A 22,469-nucleotide genomic window follows, 5' to 3' on the forward strand; every position below is an offset into this window, starting at 1 on the left:
TGAATCGTACAGTACAAGATGTATATACCAGAGTATAATTATACAATGAAAACATGCATTTTGAAGCACTTGCAATTTGAGTTCACAAACTATTGAACAACTTCTTGATGTGTTTTCAATAATCACCACAAATTCTCAGTCAGAAGGTCTTCATGAATTTGTTCATTTTTTTTGTTTTTCCACTTGAAATTTGGAAACTATCTTCAAATGCATTGTGCAAGTGCATAACCCAAATAATGGAACCATTTTTGCTTAATTTTTCTGCTTGTTTGCAACACCACGTGTTTATCCAACTGAGCTATCAGAACAAATGCTTTTACTATTGGCACAGAACAATAATCGAAATGGGTCAAAATTCATATGTTGCTGGTGCTGAAATGTCAAAGCTTAAAATGCCCTTGCTGCTGAATGAAAAACTTTTTTGAAATATGTTCTGCTTGATATGTTTTGAATAGGTTAAGTGTTGTGATTTTACGATGAAGAACTATAATATAGAAAAAATTATCATTTGCTGTAAGCACTTTAAGTTCAATAGGTTGTAGTCCTATGGAGGGGCGCAGGCACTTCTCTCTAGAGCAGCTTTTCTTATCCAATTGAGAACATTGTCCATCCACTTTGTTTTTCTTTCAGGTTTGCCTTTTCCACAAACCTTTTCTTCGATAGTAGCTAAAACCAAACTAAAGCACTTTAAGTTGCATATATTCATGTAACAAATGGTTTTCTTCATTTTTTTTAAACCGATCGAGGAGTCTGACGCCCGTGCGAGCCGCGGGGAAGACGCGAAACCCGCGGGCGCAGCGATAGCACTTATGTTTACTACTATTTTGTTATATTTAATCAAGCTGAACAAAGTAACCGGAGAAACATGTTGGCAATGAATTATTTGAACATGAACTGTGCTCATACCAGCTTTGCATTTTATCAAAATTTTGTGGGTTTGCTATGCAGCTTATCTTTGTTAGGCTGCTTGCTGTGATTTAAACTTGAAAAGTATTTTTTCTTGATTATCTTGACTTGGTACCAAGATGAAAACAACTGGGGATGCAGAATTAAATAAAGATCTTCTCACAAAATTGCAAACTGTTTCTAAAGATTATGCTGACAAGGTTAGTTAAAAATTCATTTGTGGTGGTTATTTTTACCATAGGCATGACATTGTTTTTTTGCTTTTACCATAGCTATAAAATTGGTTTTAATAAGCTCTTATGTAACTTCTTGTTTCTGTGCCAAGTAAGACTATTGACCTAAAGTAAGATTATTCATCTCTAATGTCTGAGAGTGAGATGCAGTAAGACTTTAGTAGGCCTAATTGAACATAGCTTGGAAGCATTTTTACTAAATTTTGATTCAAATTTGAAGTGGGCCATTTTATAGCAATGCTTTTTGCTGCTTCCAGTTGTCTTTTGTGCCGCATTGCAAGCTGTACTTCATGCCCAATGAGCACCAACTAAAGCATTATTATTGCATTCTACATTTTGTAAATGCAGATTGTTTCTATGCTTTTCTTGGTATATATAATACTGATTTTTAAAACAGAATTTTATCAATCAGCATTTTTGAAGGTTTGGTTTTGCCATTTTTTCCATTGTTGGTGCCGAGTTCATGCCTTTTCATGTTCAGTTTCTCTTTCAGCTCATGCATGCATGCACAATTTTACATTTCACCAAAAAGTATGTTTGAGCACATGATATCATTCTTAAATGACGTACGGTGACCATAGCAGTCTTCGAGATTTATGATAGCATACAAAAATTGCAAGAATAGCTATATTGTATTAGCGACGCATAAAAAATTTGTTTTGGTTTTATATATGAAGACTGTGGCACCGCATTTGTAAATCGTTTTTTTTTTTTTTAATAACTTTTGATGACATTATTGTTTATATTTCAGCATCACTACAAGTCTGCATTATTTTGGGCAGACAAGGCCGCTTCACTGTCACAATGCAAGTATTTTGTATCATATATGTCGTATTGTTTATACTTTCAACTTACAAGATATGCTTTATGTCACATAAATTTCATTGTATGATTTTGCTAATGTTATAACAATGTTAGTCAATCATGTAAATTAAGAGTTAAGCTATTATGTATATGGCTCATGGCTCATGTCACCTTCACGCGGTCCCCCCTGTAAGTAGCATTATAAAAATGCGAAACGAAGACTGTCAAAACCGAACCTCGACCCGGAGCGCTCAGCACAAGACCCCACGAGAACCGCTCTTTTCAGAGCGCGGCAGTCCCACTGTCGACAAGTACCGTCGTCCCACCATCTTACAGCTGAACGCTGAGGGCATCACATCCAGCAAGATTGATGTGATCGAGCAGCTCGCTCATAAGAACCGAGCTCTTGTCATCCTCCTCCAGGAGACCCACTGCACTTCTGCAGACAAGCTAGTAATTCCACACTATTCACTAGCTGGGTCAACCCAAAGCAGGAAACATGGCCTCGCCACGTTCGTCCATGAGAGCTTGAACTGGACGCTTGCAAACTCCTCAGTCAATGAAGAAATAGAATGGGTTTGTGTGAGCATTGAAAATTACAACATCATCAATGTATACAAGCCACCATCCTCACGCCTGAACCCATCATCTATACCCGCATTCCCCTCACCCAGTATCTATGCTGGTGACTTTAACTGCCAGCACACCGACTGGGGTTACAAATACATCAACAGCGACGGAGAAAGCCTGGCTACTTGGGCTGCGAACAACAACCTCGCCCTCCTCTACAACCCAAAAGATCCAGCCAGCTTCTGGTCCGGACGCTGGGGAACGGGCACCAACCCTGACCTGGCCTTTGCAAGCATGGACACAGACAGCTCTCTTCCTGATAGACGTGTGCTGGAGAAGTTCCCACGTTCCCAACACCGACCTTCGCTCATCACTGCTCCTAAGCTTGTCTCTCCCATCCCAAGTGCCCCAGTGAAGCGATGGAACTTTAGAAAGGCCAATTGGAATCGCTACAGCCTCATAACCAATCAAAATGTGGCGGAACTACCATCACCTTCTACCGCCAATGTGGATGAGGCCTACCAAGACTTCTGCCGTGCTATCAAATCCGCAGCTAAACAAGCTATCCCTCGCGGCCGCCGAAAGAACTACACGCCGTGCTGGGATTCAGAGTGCGAAAATTTATACCGCTCTTATGTTCGTGCCTCACCAGGTGCTGCCTCTACCTCAGCCGCAACAAAACTGCTCGATCGGCTAGACTCAAGGAGGCTTGAGAGATGGAAAAACACCGTCAACACTATCGACTTTACACACTCTAGCCGGATAGCATGGAGTACTGTCAATAACCTTACAGGTCGTTCAGCACGCCCCTCCCGCCAATGCCCCGTTACTGCCAATAACATCGCATCAGAACTGGTGAAAAATGGGACCTACAAAATAGGCGATCGCAAGTTCTCCAAACTTGTAAAGAGGGAAACGTCTGATCTCTGGAAAATCCCAACACCAGACGAGGAAAGCATCTCTGATGAGTTTACGTCGGATGAGTTCACCGCTGCCCTACAATCTACTAAGACCCGTAAGGCCCCTGGTCCCGATAACATCTGCCCCGAACTTGTACTCCATGCTGGCACCGCCATGAAGTCTTGGCTGCGAAAATTCCTGTCTTCCTGCTTATGCCAACTCAAGATCCCCAAAATTTGGAGACGAGCCAAAGTAGTCGCGATCCCTAAGCCTCATAAGCCACAAGAGGATCCGAAGAGCTATCGACCTATATCTCTTCTCTGCATCCCTTTTAAAATCTTCGAACGTCTTATCTACACTCGAGTCGAACCAATTATAGACCCACTCTTGCCCCGGGAGCAAGCTGGTTTTCGACAGGGAAGATCTACTGTGGACCAAGTCACTCTCTTGACTCAAGACATCGAAGACTGCTTTGAGGCAAAGAAGAAGGCTGGTGCTGTGTTTCTCGACCTCACAGCTGCATACGACACTGTATGGCACCAAGGCCTCACCTGCAAACTGCTCCGCCTGCTCCCGGACAGGCACATGGTCCGCATGATCATGGAGCTCGTTTACAACAGAAGCTTTACTCTCACCACCGGAAGTGGTAAACCAAGCAGGTTACGACGCCTTAAAAATGGCGTCCCTCAGGGATCTGTCCTGGCCCCCCTTCTGTTTAACATCTACACCCACGACTTGCCAATCACGGTATCCGCAAAGTATGCCTATGCCGATGATTTGGCCATTCTACACTTGTCGAATCATTGGGAAACATTAGAAGGGACTCTAAACCAGGACATGTCGACACTTTCGGCATACCTCCAGAGATGGAGACTGAAGCTCAGCGAAACCAAAACAGTGACGACAGCCTTCCACTTAAACAACCGGGAAGCAAAGCGTGAGCTCAAGATCAGCACCAATGGAAAAACCCTGCCCTTCTGCCCAAACCCTAAATATCTAGGGGTAGTCCTGGACAGGTCGCTCACTTACCGTCAACATTTGGAGTCACTACGCAAAAAGATCTCAACACGCACAGCTTTGCTAAGGCGTCTGGCCGGCTCTGGCTGGGGAGCCGGAGTTGATACCCTGCGCATTGCCACCATCGCGCTAGTTCACGCTCCAGCAGAATACTGTGCACCTGTCTGGAGCCGCAGTGCCCACTGCCATCAAATCGACACTGCCATAAACGACGCCCTGCGTATCGTGACAGGATGCCTGCGACCTACACCATCGGAAAATCTCCCTGTCCTTGCAGGCATCCAACCAGCTGAGCTTCGTCGTGAAGAAGCCATCCTGTCTCTCTCTCGTCGAGCTACGAACCCCAACCACTTACTCTACTCAAGTCTCTACGAGTCTGTGAACGAGAAACCTCGGCGACTGAAATCGAGACACCCATTTGTACGTGCCGCACAACTCCTGATGAAAAGTGCTGAAGACCAATCCATCAGTGCGGCAACCTGGGCGGACCACCAATGGAGCTCGGAGTGGAAGAAGAACTCCTCAAGACTCCAAAGTTTCATCTCCGACACCAGCCACCATCCAACCGGAATGCATTTGCCCAGGAAGGCCTGGGTGCGGCTCAACCGCCTTCGTACTGGCGTCGGACTATTTCGCTTCAACATGCACAAATGGGGGATGGCTCCATCCACGATCTGTGAGTGTGGCATGGAGGAACAAACCGCAGACCACACCATCTGTAACTGCGCCATCTACCATGCGCCAAATGGTGTGCGTGGACTGCGTGAACTGGATGACGAATCAATTCAATGGCTGCTCGACACCTGCCCAAACATTTAAACCGCGTCGCCGCCACTGCCCAAGGGTGGTAAAAGGCAGAGCCCCTCGACCCTTGAAGTGGCGAAGAACAAGGTTCAAACGAAGAAGAAGAAGATGGCTTGATATAGCTTTATTATGCTGTACCGTATAACAAAAGTGATACATAATACTGACCAATACCTAAACTATTCTAAGTTAATATGATATGTAAATTTGCTTTTGTTCAAAATTTTTCGTATGTTTTTCCCACTTTCATTGTTTACAGTTTTATCTTGTAATATTCATTCAAACCTTTAGACCAGACATGTGATGTCTATCATCTTGCACAATGTATGTATCACTGTCAGCAATATGAACGTGCTGCTCTACTGATTACCAAGCGACAACTGCACCTCAAACACAATGCTTTCAGGTAAGTTAAGAAACTACAAATGTGCGATATCTGTGCAGCGATTCAAGAGAATCTTCAGTTCAGCAGTTACTGTAACCTTTATCTATTGGTGGACGCAAGAAATTAGCACAATTTACGCTTTTCAATTGTAAAGTAGTTGTAATTGCCAATGTTCGATTAAACATCCTCAAAAAGTGATTTCTTGTTTCGGAAGTCATTGAATATATATATCCTTTGATTTGTTAATGACATTAATAAAATTGAGTTGTTTGCTTTGATAAAAATTCAAGAAATACATTTGTGCTAGCTTGCTATATAAGCTCATGTAATCAATAAGTATATATAAAATTTTGATTTAGACTGGAACTTTGCGCTGTAGCTTACTATACTATGCTTTACTATTATTTTTTTTATCTCATGGTTAAAAATTATGAGATAAACAGTTTAAAAAAGTTTCAATAGAAAATTGTTTCAACTGTCACAAGAAGGTTGCTCTGTAAAGGTGAATTCCGTTGTTGTATTTAACAGATACTTGGCTGCTAAATGTTATACCGAAGGAAAGCAATGGCAACAGGCACTTGACTTACTAGAAGGGCTATCACAAGACGGCAGCAACAATCTATCGAAAAAGCTCATTGAAGCGGAACCTGTTGATGGGATTCCAGATGACAAGGTTGTCCGTTTGAAAATTTTGTTTTGCACATTCCAAGGTCTTTCACCTGTAGAAACTGCACGTGAAGTTTGAGAATCAGTTTATTCGGCTTAGCTCTCACTTCTACCCTCAACTCAAGATTTGCTTGTCATTGATCAGATTTCCACAGCAGTTTAAAAATAGTTTGGTTTAGTGATTCAAATGTTACAGAACTTGGGTGTGAAGTATTATTTCGTGCTACACGTGCAATAACATTTCAAAATCCATGTTGTATGTCATTGTCGTTTAGTGCTTTTGTAATTGTAAATCTTTTGGCTGTTTTTAAAGGATATGGTCGCATCATTGCATTTGCTGAAGGGAGATGTTTGTGAAGCAATGGACGTGAGAGAAGTTGCTGCTGAATGCTACAAGGTGCTATGTATGACTAGGCCACTCTTTGGCAATGAGCCGACATTATCCTGTGTGGTTTTCAACCCATGCATGCACTTAAACATAAAACACTTTCTCCATGCGAAAAAAAATAGTTTTTTTGTGGAAATTAAGTTAAAAGAGCTGTTCTTCCTTAATTTTGTTTTTTTTCTCTGATCAATGGTTAACAATCGCTCAAGCACTGTCCGAACCATTATGTGGAGAATTGGCTGGAAACCTCCAGGCCTTTGAACATTGCCTAACTGAAGCAAGTCCTAGATGTGTACGTGTAGTCGAAAACTTTTTCTATTTTGGTTTCTTTTATCATGATGAATGCCGTACGCAGTGTTGCTGAGTTTCGTATGCTCATAATTGAAAAAAGTAAATTCTCTATCCAACTTACATTGTATAGAAAGACAGTCTCCTAGCTGTATTACCAAAGCACCGTAACATGCTCCTGATAGACGTCAAAGCGATGGTCTCAAGCATTATATTTACTAAAAATAGTTGATTTCTGCTGCTTAAGTTCCTAGATGCATTCACATATGAACTAGCTTGGAGTAAAGAAATTTTACGTCGGCTGACAGACAACCGGTGAAAGGGTCTTCTCAATGCCAAAGCGAGCATCGCTTTGATGCCTATCAGGAGCATGTCACGTTGCTTTGACAAGACAGCTCGGAGACTGTCTTTCTGTATATTTGATCAATATCTCCAACCACATATCAATAGCAGTATGGCCATGAGGAAAGATCATCTTTTTGATAGAAAGTGATATGTTCTATTGTTCTAGTTCGACACGATTGAACTGATTCAAGCGATGATGATGTTTTTCTTTTCAGGATGCTCTGAAAGCTGATGTCTTCTGCTACGAAGCGTTTGAGCGGCTCACTGAGCATCACATGCTCCGAGCTGAAGAGGAGCAAGATCTTCTTGACTCTCTACCGATGAAGAAGCAATGCAAGTCTGCTAAAGAACAGGAGTTACTTCAGTTTCTTTTCACCACAAAACTTAAAAAGGTCAGCAAAGGTTCGGTTTGGTGTACTTGTTAATCGTTGTAAACTCGATTTTGAGGGCAGTGTTACAATTAATAGTAAAACCTCTTGCCAATCACACAAAGTAAGCTAAGACGTTCCAATACCTTAAAATACAAAGTATATACAATAAGTAATTTCAATAAAAGCGAATGAAATTAAAGTACTTATGCCCAGTGTCTGTGCAGATTTAATGGTGTCTTTTTACATTGATTCAACGTCTGCAGAAGCTACACCAACCTGGCTCTCCATGACCTGTCCTGAAATCTGAACAATTCTCACAAACGAAAAAAGAAGAACGTCTGCAGACGTTTAGTCAATGTAATAATGAAGGTTTTGCTGTCTGGGTAGTTCATGTCATTCCAATTCCCTGCCAGTTGTGTAGGATTATTGCTGTTGACAACCAAACACTTTTTTTTCCAAACAATATTATTTCTCTAGTACAACAAGCCGGGGGAGTTTGTGGTACCACCGAGCATGGACAACTTTCACGAGAACCTTGACATCGCCACCAGTCTCGCCGAGCGACATTATTATAACTGCGAGTTTAGAACAAGCTTCAAAATCAGCGAAGGGTACGTACTACGACGTAGGCCTACAATAGTTAAGCGGCGACAGTTTTACATCATTTCAACGTCGATGCGAAAAACGAAACTTTTGCTGGCTGGAAATGGTTTTAAAACCAATTTGGAACTGTCGTTGCGGATTAAATGTGAATGAAATGATGTCACGGACTAAAGCTTCAGGATATTGTCTTTGGTTTCACATTTCTTTGTCTCTTTGTCAATAGTTTGTGAGAAAACGGTGTGCTAAAATATCATGACATCATTCCTATTTCATACTCGTACAATTTGAGACACAAGTTTATGCACTAAGTCACATTTTTTGAGTTGATATTAAATTTGAATGCCGCAGTTCAATGGTCGAAACATCAACCCGTACAAAAGTCTCACAAACCGATTGATGCTTTCACACTAGCACAGTATCGTTCGGTATGTGGTTTGTTGTAATTTTCTGTGGTTTGCTTTGACGAGTTGCATTTGAACCTTTTTCTACTTTATAGTACAGTACTGTAATGTAAATAAGTTATACTTCAAACATGATCATCATGTTTTTCGAGGCTTTGCTAGGGAATGATTTCCTTGTTCAGAGTTTTAAAAGTTGATCCATACCACACCCAGTGCCTTCCTCTTCATGTAGCTCTCTTAGTGGAGTTGAAAGAAAGCAACAAACTGTTCTATCTCGCCCACAAGCTCGTGGCAAAGTATCCTGACCTTCCTGTGAGTCATGTGACAGTTTTACAACCTGCGTTTTTCGCACATTTGTTCCACAAAGCAGCAGTGTACAACACGCGCTATCTGGGGCATGTACTTTTTCACAAGGTCCAATTCAATGTGTTTTCTGTTAAGCAAATCCAACAACGTATTACTTTTAGCTATTGGCTTCATTTGAAACTGTGCTGTGGCCCGTAAAGTAATGTGGACAACAAAAATAAGTTGCGTAACGTTATTATGACGAGACTGGTTAAAGATGGCTTGCTTGTTGCGCTGACCTAACCGCACATGAAATTATCTAGAACAGTACTTGTGTCTCACACCTTCGGTAAAGGAGACAACTCCGGATCAATACTATACAAGTATACACACAGTAACTGTATACAATGCTAGTTTTGCTTTGACATTAAAAACACTGACTTTATATTTTTCACTACATGCTCAGATTTCATGGTATGCTGTGGGCTGCTATTATCTTCTTCAACCTCAGAAACAAGAACTATGTCGGAGATATTTATTGAAGACCACTCTGCTTGATAAGGTGGGTGGTCGGATGTATGGGGCAGCTACCGAATTAAAAAGGTCATGGTCATCTAGGTCAAAGGTCATTCGGTCTAGGTCAAAGGTCATTATTAAAGGTCAAAGATCATCAGTTCATTTCTTCAATCAATATTAATACTGTAACACAGGAAAGTGCTTTTGTGTACCTTGGTGGTGTCGTTCAACGTGTCAGAAACAGTAATAGAAACATAGACTGTTCTATATGATTTTACCACGCTTCTTTTCTTAAAGATGTGCTTCATTGCACGAAACCGATAATTAATCTAACCTTCTAAACTTGGCAGCTGTATGGCCCAGCGTGGTTGGCATACGGTCACTCCTTCGCCTCACAGAACGAGCACGACCAAGCGATGGCCGCTTACTTTACTGCATCGCAGCTAATGAAGGGGTGAGTTACCAACGATGAAAATGATAACTCATAACTACTGATTGTTTTTGATAACCGCAATTCTTGCAGTGTATTTTTCGAACATTTCCACTTGTTTTTTAATTGTTGCATTACAATTTTTGTGGAGAGGTAACCTCATTGACTCATTAGCAGATAAAATCAAGAAACGACACAGCGTTTACCATGATATACAAAAATAAACTAAATATTTAAATCGTTTTCGGCTATAGGCCTACCATACTACCACATGTTAGCCCATATCAACCATTTTAGCTACTGAATTATCACGTAAGTAATGAATTACGAAATGCAACTAGGCTTATTGTTGTATTGTATTTTTTTTTTCAAAATATGTCCTATTAAATGTATTAAAAATCTGTTTGTTACAAAATTTATCATCGAAATCAGTTTCTTCCTATGACCTCAATCATGCCTCAGCGTAATAATCATTTTGTCACATTAGTCAGCTTCGCTGGTAATAAGCCTTTGATTACATTTGTGGATCCCAGGTGTCATTTGCCTTTCCTTTACATCGGCTTGGAGTACAGCGTGACCAACAACACCAAGCTAGCGGAGAAGTTCTTCGCCACAGCGCTTGAAGTTAGCCCAGATGATCCTCACGTGTTGCATGAAATGGCGGTGGCTCTTTATACGAATTCAAAGTAAGCGCGCAGGGTAGGATTCAAAGTGATTTATGTCTTCTCCTGTATGGTGTGTTAATATATTTCTCTGTAATGGGACACACTGGCAGACTATGGCAGTTGCATCATGTGTCATTGTTTTTCTATGCTCATCCAGAATCCAGATGAATCTCTACCAAAAATAAATAAGTGTACAATGTTAGACTAACTGTACTTAAATAAATTACATCTGTGGTTTGACAATTTTACTGATATGCGTAAATCAACAGTAGGTTGAACTTGATCTTGCTTGAACTAGAGGTAGTATTATGTACGATCAATCATCCCATGAAAATGTGAGAAGGGGAGCAGTTAGTCTGTTCTGTTCGTTTATTCCAAAGAATAAAAAACGTATTGCAAGATGCTATGGTTCAACCCTCAGTAGTAACCGTACAGGCGTACACTTTTGACAACCTTTCAGCTACACGGCTGCGTTGAAGTACTTTATTAAAGCGCTGGAGCAGGTTCAAGTTCTCGGCAACGAAACCGTCATAGAGGAATGGGAGCCCCTATTGAACAATATGGGGCACACATACAGGTGAGTGGGTGAAGCACACGACGTAAAAGCCAGTCCGTCTTTTGCCAATGAACCACCAGCGTCTCTCTCAAACTCATTCTCTGCAGGAAACTTAAGAACTACCGTCGCGCTCTGGACTGCCACAGGCAAGCTTTGGTACTCGTCCCTCATTCATCAGATACGTACTCCGCCATCGGACTGGTGTATAGCTACTTGGGTGAATACAGTGAGGCTATCGAGTACCTTCATAAGGTAAGCACACTATCTGTTTCAAAGTTATTAAAAATCGTACCAAACTTTGTGAAATTACCCTACCAAGGTAAACGTCTCTTTCAATTATGAGCAGGTGAAATGGCTTGTGATTTGAAATTTTTAAAGCGTTTTTGCCAAAATTGCAACTGAGGGTACTTGCAACTAGTGACATGAGGAAAACCCAAAATGAGATGGAGAGACAAGATTTACAAAGAATGTAGAACAATAAACTGGTACGGTACATAAAAACACACGATCGACTGGATTGGCAAGAAAAAGTGAAGGCCTTCGCTCAGCAGTAAGCTGCCACAAGCTGAAAATGATGATAATGAAAATGTCTTTGACTGCATGTCAAATTAAACGAGACCTCAGGAAGCTACTTTGAACTAACCCAGCCAGTATTTCAACGTCTGCAGACGTTGAATCCATGTAAAAAAGGACTGATTTGCTTACTGGGAAATAAAGCTAACGTCTGAACAGTAAGTTTTGCTTTACAGTCACTAGGTCTTCGGCGAGATGATGTGTTCACGTCAAGCCTCCTAGAAACTGTCATTCAAAGGTTTTCTGAAATCGACCAGCCCATATGCGGGCCCATGGAGCCGGAGGGCCCGGCGCCCCCTCTTCCTCATCGTCCGTACAAAGGTTCGGTCATCTTGATTTTTCAATAACATATTTACGTAGCATATTTTGCTTTAAGGGCGATAGTTTTGGTAGTAGGTTGTTAAAATTTTAATTGAATTTTTTCATTGTTGTAATTTTCAAACCCTGGTAATGTTAAAATCCATTATGTCTCCTGGGGAAGACTGTATAAAGGAATTAAGAAGTAACACTTGTAACTTAAGAGTTTTATGAGGTTGCATATCATTTTGCGACCCGGTCCGACAACTTTCTCGCAATAATTTTGTGCGATGTTTCAACTGAGACCACAGAATACACAACCAAGCATTTCTTTTCCCCATTTTTCTTCAAATAAGCCTGGTCTTTCACAGCTTCAATTGCAAGTTCCTGTCTCAGGTTATCCTTCAATATTTCTTCCTACACTTTTTTTGTAGTCAATCAACCGCAACCTACTTTTACAATTTCGAAACTTGGTTTTGAAAACCGTCCGCTCTTCAACCAGTGGCTTATGGCAGGTCATTCACCACCAGACTTAAGTCCGACGTTCATAAAATTCTTTAACTGCAATCAATGTTTAGTTTTGTGAAACGGTAATGAACTTCTACAACTGAAGTTTAAATTGTTTTCAGATTCAGCGTTGAAATTCAGTGGAAAGAAAACCGCTTTCGTTGACGTCACTGTTTCGCCTGGGGATTCCAGCGACATGACCATGGACGATGATAGTCGTTTGTTCGTGGAAGGGGTTTCGGGGATACAATCTCTTGGGGCGGACACACCAAGGTCAACTGACGCTTTGGTCGAAGAGGAAAGTGGGTCACAGACATGCAGTACTTCGTCAACCGTGCCCAGTGGTCCCCAAGGGGTGAGGACACGATCGTTCGCAGCTGGGGCGGTTGTCTCAACCGATGATGACATTGAAATGGACGATTATACGGACTGACGAAATTGTAATTCGTTTGCGAAAATTGCACGGCTCCAGACAGGTCCGACAAGTCGATTGCCATTTCCGAAGCGAGTTGTCGTTTGAGGTCGGCACTTGCTATCTATATTCAAAGCCTACGCCAAATGATCGAGTGCGCGTTTCTTCTTCACACCCGTGCGGAGTGTTCACAGTTGTGGCTTGTTTCTGTCACACTTTTGTGAAACTTGTATGAGCGTCAGAGATGTACAGTTCGAACTAAAGGAGCGAGCCTGCAGTTTGTAAAAGCCACTTTGTGAATGCATCATTGACCCAGTTACAGACACAAAAAATAGCTTTTCTCATTTTTTACACAGGAAGGTGTTTAAGTCATAACCAAACCCCGCAGTTTACAGCCATGAGAACCATTTTTTGCAAAGTTCATGTGATGAAAGTTGCCTTCTCGCACACATTAACCCCACGACCAAGTAAATCGTCGAAGCACAAGACGCAAAGCACCCATCTTTTTACCGTGAATCATTTATTATTCCTGGAGATTTTGATACACTGCTCAGTGCTCATTTTACACAGCAATCTAATCATGTTGATTAACGTGGCACAGAAAGTTCAGCAAGCAAATAGAAGACAGGTTACAACTAAAAAGCTTAATTTGTGTTTTCGACTACCGGTAGCCTACTTCATAACTTACAATGTTGGCTGTTTGATGTCACCTTCACCATCTCCTTGCATCCTAACCACACTTGGCACAAAAGCGATCTGAACTTACTGGTTATTTTGTTGTTAAAATGCAACAAAATTTTATTGAGTGGTTGATTGCTGTGTTAAAAAATTATTCAAATTAAAATACTGTATTTCTTTATGCTCTTTCGTGTGAAATATATTAAACGTAAGACAATGGAAAATTAAGTGGTAACGGAGTGTAGTGGTAGTACAAGGAGCTTTCCAAAGAAATGTGTTTAATTTTGGAGCTCCTGATACTTGTTACAAGATTTAATTCCACTATAAATGAGCAAGAAAACGAAAAAAACTGCTATTTTTTAGACACACAAGTTCATATGGTTACATGTACGGCTATGCGGTTGGTTTATATCATTATTACTTGTGGGCAATTTGGTAGCAATGTGTCGTTGCTCTAGACTCGTCACGAGCAGTTCTTGGAGCATATTTGGACTTTAGTCTGTTTATAAAAAAAAAGGTAAAATGTTCTTTACTAAATTTGTAACATGTTACAAATTCACCCCAAGAGGTAAGCTATTGAAGTGTTGTATTGTCATTTTGTACATTTTTTTTTTTTTTTTGTAATTTAACGTACCGTATTTTTGTTTATCCTGCCGGCAAAAAGTTGAGAAATGCAAATCGCTGTATGTTTTGTTCATTTCTACGGCTTGTTGAATCTGATACTGCCCGCTGTACGTGTTCTACTGAGGTCGAGTTATCGGTTCATTCCAGAAAACAAACACAGCCTGCACATAACAGAATCTCAATATTTGCGGCCAGGTAAAACTAGAAATACGTTTATTTTTCTTCCGATAAGACAAGTCAGTTGAAAACATATTGACACTCAAAACAGATTCATTAATTTAAATGCAGACAGCGTTCATTCGAACAAACATAATGAAGACATGCAGCGAACAGTGTTAAACAAGAAGTATACAGCAACAGGATCAAACGATTCAGCAAAGACTGGAATTAAGACGTGATCTTAGATATAGCCTACAGTAGCTTATGATCAATAAATAAATCTTGGCGAGATATGTAGCTTTGTAATCATTTTTTTCATTTGTAATCACATTTTTCAGTTTCCATACGACCATGTAGTGCACTGTACTTTTAAATCTTAATTTTAGGTAGTTTATCATTACGATGAGCAGTTTTCGCGGTCGGTGTAGTATGCAATCTGCAGCAAGTTGGGTTAGCTTCTAGCTGTATCAGTAGTATCACCCACCATTTCACCCAAGGTAGACGTAGGGGCAATGGGGCATGCATGTACATCAAACGTATATTTTGTTTATGCTGCCTGCTAAAAATATGCGGCATCTGAAAAGTACCGGTCGTAGATATGCATGTGTTCTACTCGCTGTCGGTACAAAAGTAAGAAACACTCTCACAAAGAAATAAGCAGAAGCCTAGCATAGACTGCTCAAAAAAGAAAGAAGCCTCATATGCTGTAACAATTTTAAAAACCACGACTATCTACTGACCGGCTTTCGTTAGAATTATTTTAAAGGAGCAGTATCACAAAAACACATCCGTGCAACTTTTCATTCAATGCGCTTTTTTATTTTCCAATACTTCGATCCAGATAGACAAAAAAGCACATCCTCAAAATTATAGAAGTAGACCGATGCCATTCACCACGACCTCAGGCAAGAAATAACAATGTAGCTGCGGTACAGAAGTCAGGCTAAAGACAACGAACAAAAAGATAAAATGAATGTCAAGTAAAGAATTGCACAAGAAAATAAACGTGGTTGGTACGTGATTGATTGACAAGAGCCTTCTGTTGGTGCCGTTCAGACCAGTCAACATTGACTGAGAAAGCATGTTTCAGGAAATTTGTGTATAAGACCTAAAATTTTTGCAGATTGGGATCTTTTATGTTAAATAGTTGAAACAAGACAGTGGTAAGACGTTGGGAAAAGGAGCCTAGGAATAGACAATCGAACAACAGTAAGCTTTATTTATCAAACTAACAAAATGTATATCAGTTTTTCGTGAATCTTGTGACATTAAAAAAAAACACTGCAAAATCGAAAAAAAATGTCTTTCAATTATACGCAAATGATGGCAATAAAAAAAACTTGTTTTGATAGAACTACATTAGTATCACTTGGGATTTTAAAAGCGAGTTTTATTCTGCACCGCTTCAAAACCATAATTAGTTGCCAACCTATTGCTGCAACAGCTGGAAACTCCTATAAGCTAAGGTAACCTTGGGAGAAGTGGCAAGACTAGATGCTTGGACCAGCAACAAGAGTGTGAGTTTCTGATTTCATGAAGCACCAAATGGGAATGTGTAACCGAAGTTAATGAGATAGCTGACCAGAGCTTTTTCTTGGAGAAACCTGGCGGGTTTTGCTTGTTTTGACAGGAGAGCGAGTTGACACTGTGCTCATTCCTGACACTAATTTCGCGATGTCTGCGTCTGTTTGATTTGACATGATTCCAGTTTCTTCACACAAAAGTTTTGATAATTCTTTTTCTAATTCTTCGTTAGAAACGCTGTCATCTGACACGGACGTCGCTAAAGTTGCAGAGATTTCTTCTTGGTTTTCGAGAAGCGAATTAACGTCGTCCATCGTTGATTCAACAGTTTCTATATCCAGGCCATTTTCACGCACGGTTTTGTTGTATGTGGCCACCCCTGCCTTGTATGCTTCCACAATCATCTGGTCAGTTTTGCACTGTTCAATCTTGTCAAGCAGTTGTTGGATGTTGTCTAGGGATATTTCTTTGTTTTTTACGCTGGTCTCGGCACGTTGCTTTTGGCGCAAAGCACTTTTAGCCGAAATTCGTTCACCATTTCTCAAGCACTCTCGGGCGGTCTGAACCAGTTTGCTCTGGTCTTGGTGCAAGATAGAAATTTGCTTTTCCAATTCTTTTCGAGTTTCTTCCAGTTTCATTATTCCCATGTCGTATTCGGACACTGGGTCAACAATGTCAGAATGTGTCTTGACAAATTTCACGTATTTCTCTGAACTATAGTGATTAGTCACGGCATTGTTTTCATTTTTAAACACAATCACTTTTTTATCCCTTTCTAACGTTAAAAGAAGAAACTCCATATCTTTTTCACTGTTAGCCAGATCAGCACACGACGACAACAAACCAGACAGTGATATGATGTGCAAATTGCCAGGAATATGTGAATGCATTGATTGCATTTTCTCCAGCAGCGACAAACACTTGATGGAAAGGGATTTTTCACAAATATAGGATATCGTTTTATTCCCAGCGGATTTGATCGGACTTAGACTCTTTAACGGGCTGAGCATTTTACCAGCAACCCACATCGTTGGTTTGCGAACCAACATATTCATCCCCCATCCTACCCATGACGCGTTTCGAGCAATATCACCGATATATTCCGAAGCTGGGACCAGTAGTTTGTTATTGATCATGTGATCCCAAATCACTTGTAATCCAAGTGGTGTTCGGCCCTTTCTTTCTACCCATAATTTAACGGTGTTGAAGTTAACACAGACCGAAGCACTGTTAGAACATAAATCTGTGATTAAGTTTACCCAAAATTCAATTTTGTTTTTCCAATGTTCGGGATTTACAGAAAAGTCCGCTGGAAAATCCGAAAACAAAAAGTCCATACGCTCTTCATCATCCCAACAATCAACAAGATCTTTGGCCAGCTTCGTGTGACCTTGATTCATTTTATAAAGTTTTCTTCGTTTTCCTGCAACAAAAACATGTATGGGTCTATAAATTATTCAAAAATAAACAGCAATTTGCACACATGCTTGCAACTATCGTAAAAAATGAAAACCTCTGGAAGAAACAATGGCTAATTAAACCATAACTTCTATTAAAATTTGTTGGTACCATGCTAAAGATCAGCCCTCAGTTACTTTACAAGATCAGTTTCACTTAAAAAAAAGTGAAATATGCAAATTAATGAATTGTTATGCAAATTCAACTCGATCGTGTTTTATTTTGTTTAAACAACTTAATAGTAGAGAAAAGAGGATTGTTTACCACCACTGTGGCATCACAAACTGCGAGATACTGCAGAAACGTTGTTTGACTTTCAAATCAAATTAATAAAATAATATTTACATGTGAAAAGGTTCCCTTCCAGGAGAGAGTGGATTTTCATCTGAAAACGTTAAAACAGCATTTACTATCAACATAAAAACTCTCTATATATATAACATGTTTCAGAAAAGTTAACAAGTATAATATAATGCAAATACAATACATGAGATGGCCAATTTAATGAATGCTAAACAGTTTTTTTTTACGACATACTATATAAATGCATCTCCATTGTCAACTTACAGAGTGAATCTCTAGCAAACAGTTCCTGAATTGAATTTTGGTAGATTTTCCAGAAAATATAAATAAGAACAACAAGTATGATGCAGACAAAACACTCAGCAATCAACACGCGTGCTTGCCAATCACTTGTATTGAGTTGCAAAAACTGAAAATAACAAAATTGAAGTCAAACGCCTGCAGTACCGGTACATCGATGAGTTTCTTGAACTGACATATCATTGCAGTAATTTGCTTATTTTAGTAGTTATATTCAGTATTCAGTAGTTATTTTAGTATTTTATATTCATTAGTTATTATCAGTAGTTTCCAACAGAAGCATCACATCAAAAACCTTAAAATGCACACAACAGGTGTAGTGTAGAATTACCATAGATAAGTAACTACGGTACAATATCGTTGCATTGTATAATATTATTAAGTCTAATTGAAATTAAAACTAATCAATATAAAATGTATTTACAACTAAAAGCTTAAACACAACTTTAATTACCTTTTCCAGCAGTGTATTTCCAACAGAAAGAAAATAGTTGAAAACATTATCAGTTTCAAGCATTATACTCAATTTTCTGCAAAAATGCACAAAGTATGCATTTTACCGCTATGAAAATATGATATAAAATGAGTGCAATTTAATTCTTCAACTGGTAAAACTGATTTTAAATCTAAATGAAGTTTTCTATACAGAATTCTTAATACAGTGTACAAAGAAAATCCAAGCACTAAAAACTTTCACAAAGTGGTTATATCTACAACATTAATTGCCATGGTTTTGATCGAAGAGCTTTTGTTGCATGGCAAGTGTTATCAGGGTTACAGTTGGAGTTAAGGTTTGAGCTTTGCTTTTTGCTCAGGACTTCAAAATTACCCGAATCACAAGTTTTTGCCTTCAACAGTTTTGAAGTTTTTTCAAAATAAAGCAGAATTCCTTATTAACAAATTTCCAAAATACAAGTATTTGTTTTTAACAGCTTTAAAACTTTCTCAAGTTATGGCAGAATTCCTTATCTGGCAACGCTATTGAGGCTATTATTACACTACAGTGTAAATATAGCCATCAGCCAAAAACATACCACTCCAACAGTCCAACTTCTCGTTCTCAGTTTATAACTGGGCGACTCCGGCTTCAGTGTTGCCAGAATTTTTCTGATTTCTTTAAAATTTATTTCACTTCAGTTATGAACAAAATTTAAACGGCGACTTTCACAAAAACCAACACTTCTGATGAAGTTTTTCAAGAACAATACAGAGAACATGAAGCAATATTTAAAAAAAAGATATTGCAAATAAAAATTTTATTGTTCATTGTTTTGCATCGGAATTAATCGCAGTCGCTGAAAAAAGCGATTTTTTTAACACCTCCGATTCAGGACACGCCAAAGTCCCTCAGACTCTGCAACCCTGGAGGCAACCACTAACATTAAGCCACTATTACCATCTACGCTACGGTATTACTATAAATCTATAATATGTGTCCAACAAAAATCAATAAAAAGTTTCGATCTGATTTGGTCAGAGTTGCCACTACAAAATCCAAAACCTTTTCTTTGTTGATCATAATGGAGAAGTCAATGTTGACGTATGATAAAAAATAATTCAACTTTATTTATAATTCTCAGGGATTTATATATATCCCTATATATTTCTACAAATCCCTGACTATTCTGTTTTGTAAATAAAAAAAAAAAAAGTGAATAAAAAAAAATAACAGTAACCTCTCTGGTCACAGCGGTAAACCATAATCTCTTCGTGGGAAAATTGTAACGTAAGATTCCCAAATCCGTTCGTCTGCATGCAATGACCCAAAAATAAACACACTTTCGAAACGTCTATTCAAAAGTGTATTCCAGTAAAATTAGCCCGAGGCTATCGAAATGACTGGTGCAACGCCGTACACCTAAAAACTGTCACTACAATACAAATTACTTGGATAAAAGACGGAACTTTTGTCCAGCTAGCAAGCACTAAGCCAACAGTTAAATGTGCGGCCAACTTTCAAACAATCATTTTACGAATGACCAGAATAGATATCAATATCTCAAATTCACGTAGAAAGTAACTGTGACGCAATAAATGAAAGACAATTATGAAGTCATTCCAACAGGTGTTTAAGCTGATGTAATATTTCCTGTTTAAACAGGCCCAAACAGGTCCAAACAGGTCTTATGAACGATGGTGCAATTTTGGCACATGCTTTAGGAATTTCCATGACGTAATATTCAGTAGACTTGAACGGTTTTTATATGACGTTTGATTTGGTGAAAATTGTCGGGAACACTCTCAAGTACATGCAGCTCCACACAAAGTGAAATTTGTAAGACTTTTGACTTTTTTTATTTCTTTAACAAACTATATCTAAAAGACATTATTGAAATTAACTATGGACAGTTGCCAGTGATTCCATTTTCCGATCTCTTTAGCGTAGTAAAAAGAAGTTAGAAAGTTGTCTTGAAGTTTTGAGATGATGGTTTCTAAGAGTGATATAAATAAGCCAATGAGAATTGATTTAATTTTAGACTTCAGCGAAAAGTAATTTTACTGTCAATTAAAAAGTGTGATTTTGTTGAGAAAAGTTGTGCCAAGCAATGAGTGGAATGTGGTAAAAATAAAAACTTGAGAAAAGGACAGGAATTTGTCATTTAGCTAGGATATAGCAATTATCATCTGAGATGGATCCAAAATACAAGAAATTACAGTAGAATTCGCCTATAGTGACTTTGGCTATAGTGACACTTCGCCTATAGTGACACCTGTTGCAAAGTCCCGTTTGCATACGCAACAGTTGAGTAGAATTCGGCTATAGTGACACTTCGGTTATGGTGACACTTTTTCCGCGGTCCCTTCAGGTGTCACTCAGTGGCGGCTCGTGCCATGGGGCTGCAGGGCTGCAGCCCCCCCTGAAAGAAAGAGAAAAAAGGGAAGATATGTTTTCCTCTGTGTTTGTCCGACCCGATTACTTTTTTCACTTATGGATTGCGGATTGAAAATTAAAATATTTAAAAATTTGTTTGGAAACATGGCTTTGGGACAACATTCTTTGCAGCCCCAGATTTTGGATTTCAAGTGCTCTGATTGGCTAAAAAATATCCTTGAAGCTCCACCTCTTTTGGTATTTTACAGAATACATAACAGCAATTTTTGAAGGCAGTGGCTATTTGACCGGCTCCGGTCTTTGAATCTGAAACTCTATTTGACCGGTCGTGACGTCACTACATAAGCACCCTTTTTTCTTTCAAAGCAAAAGACGATAAGCGCGTTAAGTTTTAAATTCAACACGTTTACTTCAACTGAGTCCGTGGCGCACACGTAACGTCTCGGGCTGCCATTTTAGAGGGAATGAGTTCGATACTATCCGGAAGCGTTCTTTTTTTTTTCTTACTGATATGAATGATGAATCAACAAGTGAATAAAAAAGCTTCAAAACGAATTAAAAAAGTTTTTTCTAGTTTTTATTTTTAACAAATTCCTTTCATTTCTTAGCACAAATTCTCTGAAAAAATCACACCTTCTAATAGGCTGTAAGATTACGTTTCGCTGAAGTCCGAAGTTAAAAATTAAATTCAGTCTCATTGTCGCACAACAATCAGTCAAGTTTCAAATCATCATCTCAACCAACCCTTCAAGACAACTTTCCACTTTTAAAAATTTAGTTAAAAAAAATAAAAAAAGACGCTTCCGAGTAGAATCGAACTCATTCCCTCTGGAATAGCACCCCGAGACATTACGTATGCGCCACGGATTCAGTTGAAAAAACCGTGTTGAATTTAAAACTTAAGGCGCTTATCGTCTTTTGCTTTGAAAGAGAAAAAGAAAAAAGTGCTTATGAAGTGACGTCATGACCGGTCAAATAGTGTTTCAGATTCAAAGACCGGAGCCGGTCAAATAGCCACTGCCATTTTTGAATCTGTTGGGGCTGCATGGAAAACAGCCCCCCCCCCCCTAACCGAATAATTCTACAGACTTTTTAAAGTTAAGTTTTGTTTCGCAGAGTAGCGATGAGACATGACTGTAAATGTGATAGCTGTAGGATTAGGGTATTCAACAGGTTATAGGATGTACCGGTACTAGGGCAAGAAAACAACAGTGCTAGGACAAGAAACAATAGTGCTAGGACAAGAAACAATAACTTACACTGGATCTCGAACCTCAATCGTCTTAGGCTACTGTGTGACTGTGATGTGCAGTCTGACCATAAAAAGAGCTCAACACCTGCTCTCCTGGGCCACATCGAAACCTGCTTTTGCCTGAGGATGGGTTTCTTTTATGTCCGGTTTTCTTTATCCATCCTATTATTGTTATTACAAAGTGGCTATTTTTACACACTTGTTGCCATAGTTACAATCAGGTGTTGCCAGAGTTAGGATTAAAGTTAGGTAGGGTTAATTAAGGTAAGGGTTAGAGTTAGGAATAAGGTTAGGGTTTTGATCTTTGCCCAGTTTTGATCTTTGCATGTGACTCCATGCTGCTGAGGGTTGGTATAGTATTTTCTAGGGCAAGGAACGATAATTGTTTCCACTCAGTGATCCGTCAGGAGTGATAGATA

At 39.3% G+C, this 22,469-nt stretch overlaps 2 protein-coding genes across 2 annotated transcripts; one reads left to right on the forward strand and one right to left on the reverse strand.

Moving 5' to 3' along the window:
• Positions 1-954: 954 nt before the first annotated feature.
• LOC145782121 (cell division cycle protein 16 homolog) lies at positions 955-14,294 on the forward strand. Its single transcript, XM_082593876.1, has 15 exons — positions 955-1,106; positions 1,891-1,945; positions 5,526-5,640; positions 6,148-6,292; positions 6,599-6,682; positions 7,519-7,695; positions 8,152-8,285; positions 8,861-8,990; positions 9,430-9,525; positions 9,830-9,933; positions 10,443-10,595; positions 11,035-11,151; positions 11,238-11,382; positions 11,880-12,024; positions 12,630-14,294. Exons 1-15 carry the CDS (start codon positions 1,026-1,028, stop codon positions 12,938-12,940), a joined length of 1,992 nt encoding a protein of 663 aa, XP_082450002.1. The 5' UTR covers positions 955-1,025; the 3' UTR covers positions 12,941-14,294.
• Positions 14,295-14,428: 134 nt separating this feature from the next.
• Positions 14,429-18,497, reverse strand: LOC145782131 (charged multivesicular body protein 7-like). Its single transcript, XM_082593887.1, has 4 exons — positions 18,420-18,497; positions 17,930-18,074; positions 17,708-17,747; positions 14,429-17,327 (listed from the first exon to the last, which is right to left on the reverse strand). Exon 4 carries the CDS (start codon positions 17,302-17,304, stop codon positions 15,946-15,948), a length of 1,359 nt encoding a protein of 452 aa, XP_082450013.1. The 5' UTR covers positions 17,305-17,327; positions 17,708-17,747; positions 17,930-18,074; positions 18,420-18,497; the 3' UTR covers positions 14,429-15,945.
• Positions 18,498-22,469: the final 3,972 nt, after the last annotated feature.

Source organism: Aplidium turbinatum, chromosome 1 (assembly GCF_918807975.1).
Source record: "Aplidium turbinatum chromosome 1, kaAplTurb1.1, whole genome shotgun sequence".
NCBI classification, from domain to species: Eukaryota; Metazoa; Chordata; class Ascidiacea; order Aplousobranchia; family Polyclinidae; genus Aplidium; species Aplidium turbinatum.

Bases quoted from the DNA above. Each gene is read 5' to 3' on its own strand.
- LOC145782131 (XM_082593887.1), bottom strand. From the start codon at position 17,304: ATGAATCAAGGTCACACGAAGCTGGCCAAAGATCTTGTTGATTGTTGG.
- LOC145782121 (XM_082593876.1), top strand. From the start codon at position 1,026: ATGAAAACAACTGGGGATGCAGAATTAAATAAAGATCTTCTCACAAAA. The intron at 8,286-8,860 runs GTACGTACTACG...TTCCTTGTTCAG, and splicing joins AGCTTCAAAATCAGCGAAGG to AGTTTTAAAAGTTGATCCAT. The intron at 9,526-9,829 runs GTGGGTGGTCGG...TAAACTTGGCAG, and splicing joins AGACCACTCTGCTTGATAAG to CTGTATGGCCCAGCGTGGTT.